The sequence below is a fragment of the Prunus dulcis genome, chromosome 4, assembly GCF_902201215.1.
Source record: "Prunus dulcis chromosome 4, ALMONDv2, whole genome shotgun sequence".
Classification (NCBI taxonomy): Eukaryota; Viridiplantae; Streptophyta; class Magnoliopsida; order Rosales; family Rosaceae; genus Prunus; species Prunus dulcis.
Genome location: NC_047653.1, coordinates 14,337,541 through 14,344,361, shown reverse-complemented (window position 1 = coordinate 14,344,361; position 6,821 = coordinate 14,337,541). Strand labels below are relative to the sequence as shown.

The 6,821-nt window shown below is 34.2% G+C and overlaps 1 protein-coding gene across 1 annotated transcript; it reads right to left on the bottom strand.

The window, feature by feature from the left end:
• Nucleotides 1-3,618: 3,618 nt before the first annotated feature.
• Nucleotides 3,619-6,440, bottom strand: LOC117625919. Its single transcript, XM_034357510.1, has 4 exons — nt 5,933-6,440; nt 5,397-5,852; nt 4,284-4,602; nt 3,619-3,893 (listed from the first exon to the last, which is right to left on the bottom strand). Exons 1-4 carry the CDS (start codon nt 6,332-6,334, stop codon nt 3,760-3,762), a joined length of 1,311 nt encoding a protein of 436 aa, XP_034213401.1. The 5' UTR covers nt 6,335-6,440; the 3' UTR covers nt 3,619-3,759.
• Between the last annotated feature and the right edge of the window lie 381 nt (nt 6,441-6,821).

The following is a 6,821-nucleotide window of genomic DNA, read 5'->3' as shown; positions in this document are numbered from 1 at the left end:
TGGTCGCGCAAAGTCTAAAGTTTTTTTTTTTAATTTTAAAAACCCGCGTCCCATTTTTGGTACTCGCCCAAATTTTTTGAGTTTTGCACGACGAACTGTTGGTCGCGCAAACTTTTGAGAGACGAAAAATTGGTTCGTAGCACAATATTTATAAAAATAATTGTTATGAATAATAAAAAATAAAAATATTTTATTTTATGATTTAAAATATAATTAAGGTGAAAGCTACTTAATAAATGTATATACTATTCAATTTCTTAAGTATTATATGTACAAAATAAATAAATTTAAAGCTACTTAATAAATAAATATATATATATATACACACACACACACACACACACACACACACACACACACTTCAACGATCTAACCATAAGACTTGTTTGTATATACTTCAAGATCGTATACCCCAAAAATCACAAAAAACAAACATTCAGAGATCTAGTAACGGGACAAAACTTTTCGATAGTTATAAATGAAAAATCACGATTTAACGGTTATTTTAACTCCGATTTTGATGATTTTTTTACAGCTACACTCCTTGACCCTATATGAATACAATGACTGAATTTGATCTTCAATTTAAAACATTTGCACTAGTGGATACCACAAAATCTTATGTTATATTTAACGAAAGTATAAATAAACTCTTAATTGTTAGTGAATATATTGTTTTGATGGCATATGCATTCTACGAAACTAGTTTCAACGATCCAACCGTCAAACTTGTTTTTTTATACTTCGAGATCATATATGCCAAAAATCGGAAAAAATAAACATTCATAGATCAAGTAACGGGACAAAACTCTTCGACGGTTATAAATGAAAAATCATGATTTAACGGTTATTTTAACTCCGATTTTGATGATTTTTTACAGTTACACTCCTTGACCCTGTATGAATACAATGACAGAATTTGATCTTCAATTTAAAATATTTACACTAGTGGATACCACAAAATCTTATGTTATATTTAACGAAAATATAAATAAACTCTTAATTGTTAGTGAATATATTGTTTTGATGGCATACACATTCTACGAAACTAGTTTCAACGATCCAACCGTCAAACTTGTTTGTTTATACTTCGAGATCATATACGCCAAAAATCGGAAAAAATAAACATTCATTGATCAAGTAATGGGACAAAACTTTTCGATGGTTATAAATGAAAAATCAAGATTTAATGGTTATTTTAACTCCGATTTTGATGATTTTTTACAGCTACACTCCTTGACCCTATATGAATACAATGACTGAATTTGATCTTCAATTTAAAATATTTACACTAGTGGATACCACAAAATCTTATGTTATATTTAACGAAAGTATAAATAAACTCTTAATTGTTAGTGAATATATTGTTTTGATGGCATATGCATTCAAAAAAACTAGTTTCAACGATCCAACCATCAAACTTGTTTGTTTATACTTCGAGATCATATAGCCAGAAATCGGAAAAAATAAACATTCAGAGATCAAGTAAGAGGATAAAACTTTTCGACGGTTATAATGAAAAATCAAGATTTAACGGTTATTTTAACTCCGATTTTGATGATTTTTTACTGCTACACTCCTTGACCCGATATGAATACAATGAAATAATTCGATCGTCAATTTAAAATATATATTTTCTAACAAAAACCCAATCCGAACAACAAGAATATATTTTTCTAATAAAAATCCGATCCGATCTAAAATAATAAATTTAAAGTTACTTAATAAATATATATACCGTTTAATTTCTTAAGTGTTATGCATACAAAATAAAAAACAAAAATAAATTGGTTTAGGTGACAAAATGTTTGGATTACGTCATGGAAAAATTTTTAAAAAATATTTTATTTATTTTTATAAGGACTTTGCGCGACGAAGTTTACTTTTCGTCGCGCAAAGTCACTTTGAGCGACGAATTATTTTTCGTCGCGCAAAATTTGGTCGCGCAAGACTTTGCGCGAACGATGTATTGTTGTCGTCGCGCAAAAGTTTGTCGCGCGAAGTGACTTTGGGCGACGAATTATTTTTCGTCGCGCAAAGTGACTTTGCGCGACGAATAGTTTTTCGTCGCGCAAAATTTGGTCGCGCAAGGGGTTTGTTTTACTAGTGTAGTCATCTTCTTGAGTCTACATCTGGGTTATCATGACTAGTCATCTTCTTTAGTCTAGATCAGATTCTTGGTTGATTTCTTTAAGAGTATGGTTTCTTGAAGGAATTGACTCTTTCGTCTCAGAATCTTTGGTGACAATCCGAAGCTGAGTTGCAGTGCCATGGGGTGAAGAAGTTGATAGACTAGCTACCATTTCCACAGAGGACAAGCTACTACCTCAACTAAGTTTGGAGAAGAAGGTTGCACAGGGAGGTAGTGCTCATTTCCTAAATAGACTTAGGATTGTTTGAGCTTGTGATTACTTTTCTGTAAGAATCTTCTTGATTTGCCTGGTTGGAGTGATGACCCATAGTTTTTCCCAGTTGTGGGTTTTTGGGTGAACATTTATGGTGTGTTGTTCTTGATTTTATGACTAGCCATATTATCTCTGAAAATGTTGATGAATGTTGACACACCTTTCACTCTAGTTGTTGCTAGTATAAGGGATGCCTAGATTGATGGATCCTTCTGAGTGCCTAGGTTGTCACGTAGTTACCTTTTAGGCTTGCAGGTTCTTATATTTGATTTGTGATGAATCTGTGCTGAACTTGTTTGTTTATAGGTCTATGACTAGTAATTGACCAATCATATTGTTACTAGGAACAATTAATCATTGTTGTCTTAGATCTATCCATTGGGGTTTTGATTTACCCCCTTCACTTAAGTACCAATTTCGTATACCCTTGCACAAATGCAATCTTACGAGCAGCTTCAATGAGGTATTCTCGACTTTGAAATTTTTTGTTTGTCAAGGAGAGCATTTTGTCACTTTTATCAGTGGGTAACAAAAACAAAAAACAAAAAAAAAGTGAGCTACCAAAACAAGAAAAATTCTGTGATACCAAAGCACGCAACAGAATATTGGCATTTGAGTTGAGACCATAAAAAAGAGAAAAGAAAGATCATCACAACAAATATACAACGACGGTGAAAAGCCATCATAGTTTGATACACCAAAAGATGACGGTCGATTTAACGATGATTTTCAAAGGCATCATAACGACGGTGGATTACCGTTGTGTATTTCATTTTTTGTAGTAGTGGGGTGATTCACTGCCAATATCACAAACTATCCAATTTATATAAAACATAAACTACACATGGGCTACAATTATGAATAATGTTTATGATTCACTGCCTATCACATATTAGTTAAGAAGGAATATATATATATATATATATATATATATATATATATATAACTGAAGTATATAAATCATTGCAACTGCATTGGTTGTACGATAAATATCTATAACTAGAGAGTATCTTCAAGCTATTGACTTCTCATAAGCATTTTCAATATTAAGCTTGAAATACTTGATTCGAAATATTCTAAATATTAGTGATTTAGAATATTTCAAATTGAGTGTTACGAGTTGATTCAAGTTTGGAATCTATTTTTGCTCATTTTTTTAATGTATATATAATTGAATCAAACCAAACTAATCAATCAAAATGCCCAGCTTAATTACAAAAATTTACAAAATCACTTTAAGTAAGGGGGAATCCATACACTGAAAAGTAATGGAAAATTGTGATCAATTATACATCTCCTAAATGCAACTTTCAAAATTATATAACTATCTCTCTCAATGTATCTTAGTATGAACTTAAATTCCAACTGTTTTTCCCAGCAACCAAAGAATGAGTGATAGCTCAAGCATAAAGATAGTGTGGAGTGTAGTCCTGTCGAATGTAAATCCGTATATTGTAATACCAGCTCTATTATTCTCAAGATACGTCACTGCAAGTTGCAACAACTAATATTTAATAATAATATCATCAAATTAAGTGACACAAATACCAATGTGCAAAATATAATATGTTGTTGTAATTATATAGTAAGACTTTGTTATTACTTTTATTACTTGGGCTAGTTATAAGAGCTAATAGTGACTCTATTGTTGATTACGTTATATCAAGGATGATGTTAAGGTCAGTCACTCACGAATGTCCATTAATGTATTTTGGTGCAAATCAATTGTCAAGAATTGCAACATATCATCAATAGTCATGATTAGGAATTTTCCACTTGTGAGCGACTGACTATAAAACTACTAGCAAAAAATTTATCATGAATGGTAAGAGTTGGTGATGATATATGTATGTTCTAACTAAAATTAGGTTGAGTTACCTAGAGCTTGTCTTTTTTGATAGGAGATAGTACTATATGAATATGATAGGTCCAACTTAGCATTTTCCAATTCATCTTGATCATCACTTGCCAGATCGCTGTCTGAATCTCCGCTACTACTGGCAACCGGAAACACTCTCCCATTGGCGGCGATCGGATTAGTCGTTGGAGAATCTCCTTCGTTTGCATCAAACGAGTCTAGAGTGGCGCAAACATGCCACTTGGTAGCGAGACATGTGACTGCTTGGGCCTTGTGTGTGATTTTAGTTGCACTACGCAGTAAGATGAGGACCCCTGTGACTAAAGTTATGGAGCATAACTGTACCAAAAGATGAAACATCATTATTCAGGTTATAAATTTTACTGAATATGATGAGTTTTTTTGCCTAAAAAACTGTTGATGTCTAAATATAGCTCAACTACAATACTATAAAAATGACATATTGCACCAAGAACATGCATGATATACCGTGGTTCATTGTAACCCACCACCCCCTCCCAATCCCACCCAGAATCGAATCCTAGTAGAGTTTCTTTCCTCAAATATAACAACAACAACAACAAAAAATTGCTTTGCGTTGAAAGTTCAATCCAACAACTTTGAACAAGTAATGTAACCGGGGCGGAACTAACCCAAGGGTTGTCCTAGGCTGTAGCCTAAGGAAGGTTTTCGGGAAAAACATAATTAAACATATAGAGCCTAATATTTTAAACTAAAAGTAAATAAAAAATATACAATTGCATATCTTACCACACCAATAGGCATAGTCAAAGGTCTTTCACATTTGTATTTGGTGTCAAAGTTTATCCCAAACATAAATTTTAATCCTTTTCCATTAACGTATCTCCAAAAGTGAAGCATTTTTCTAAATAAAATTCACCCTTTCGTGAATAATATAGCTCTAGTTCCTTTTTTTCTTGTGTTTAGAACTAGCATGATTTATATGATTTAACATATATTTTTATTTCTAGAAAAAACTATAGAAACTGTTAGTTTAAAAAAAAAAATTATAATTAGATTTTAAGCTAATAACTTTAGCTAGCCCACCCATTAAAAAATTTATGATTCCGACCTTAAATGTAAACCGTGACAGAATGCAAAAGAAGGCATACCGCAAGTTCACCAGATCTGTAGACATCAAGATTGGCAGTGGCACCGGACCTGGTTGTGATGAGCAGCAAAGCAAATTGGCTCCCTGTGACCAGAATCAGCGACCACAATATGAACCCACGGTATCTGTGGCTTATGATGGTGAGGTGCCTCCTGATCCTAAGATGCTCAGACAACACTGACCCCACATCAGATTCCACTTGGAACACGGTGGCAAAGTCTTGTAGCCGCAGGATCTGGAGGTAGCAGATGAGACGGAACAGTACGCAAACGAGGAAAAACACGGTCGTACGATAGAGCCAGGAGCACAGCTCCAGTGAGCATGCTATTGCAGCACTCATGTAAACATTACCTAGAAAAGGGATCTGTGTGGCTTCGGATGCGTACCACCATATCTTATATGCACTCTCCGCAGCAAAGCATGGCATGACAAAGATGCAGAGAAGCTTCAATGATCTCTACACAGGAAAAAAAAAAATTAAAACCAAAACCAAAATATTTATTATTTAGAGGGATGGAGGAATTGGTTTAAACTCACATTGAGCTGTTCTGTGTATTCCCTCCTCACCGTCTCGCTCTCATTATAAAGCTTATCAAAAAACAAGAACCTCCGGAGCCCAAACTTCCGGACGAACCACGAGAGGCACAAAAAGGACACCGTCGCAACACTGCTCAAGGACAATTGCACCACACAATCGTAAGGCCTCTTGTGCTTTCCATCGCAAATGGCACAGGCGAACACAAAATGGGATATGGCTGGAACAACGATCCCAAACAAAATGAAAATGGTCCATGAAATACATGCTTTCCATGCATTAGATTGGTCCACGCACATCCACCATATGTAGGATCTAAAGCTCTTTAGCTCGTCTTGTTTGTGGGAAACGCAGCGTCCTAACTTGTTTCGGTTTAACAAGGCCTCCCTGCCATCGTTTCTCATGGCGGGTTTTGGTTGATTTTGGGTTTGGGGTTGAATTTGTGTTCTTGTTTGAGAAGAACATGTTTGGTTTGGGAGTTTCGTGTTATAAATAGAAAGGGTTTGTAGAGAAATGTGGAAACTTGCAACAGCTTGTGTTTTGTGACTTGTAGTGTATTGACAACATGAAGTATATATTGCAAAAATATTTATGGTCAGGAATTTGGAAATTTTGAATCTCACTCAAAAAGTGTTGAGTAATCCAATAGACACCAAAACAAATCTTAAAATTTTAGATCACAACATCCAATGTCATTACCTTATGACTGACCAAAAGATTAATGATTCTTGTATGCATATGGTCGAGCGACCACATTTATAAGTTCAACCTCACTATATTGAGTGACGGAACGACGTAGAGTTTATGATATCTCCATATCCCTTCTTTCAATAAAGAAGAGAGGAATGAAACACGTAAGTTTCAAAGAGTTGTTTGTTGTCATATACTAGT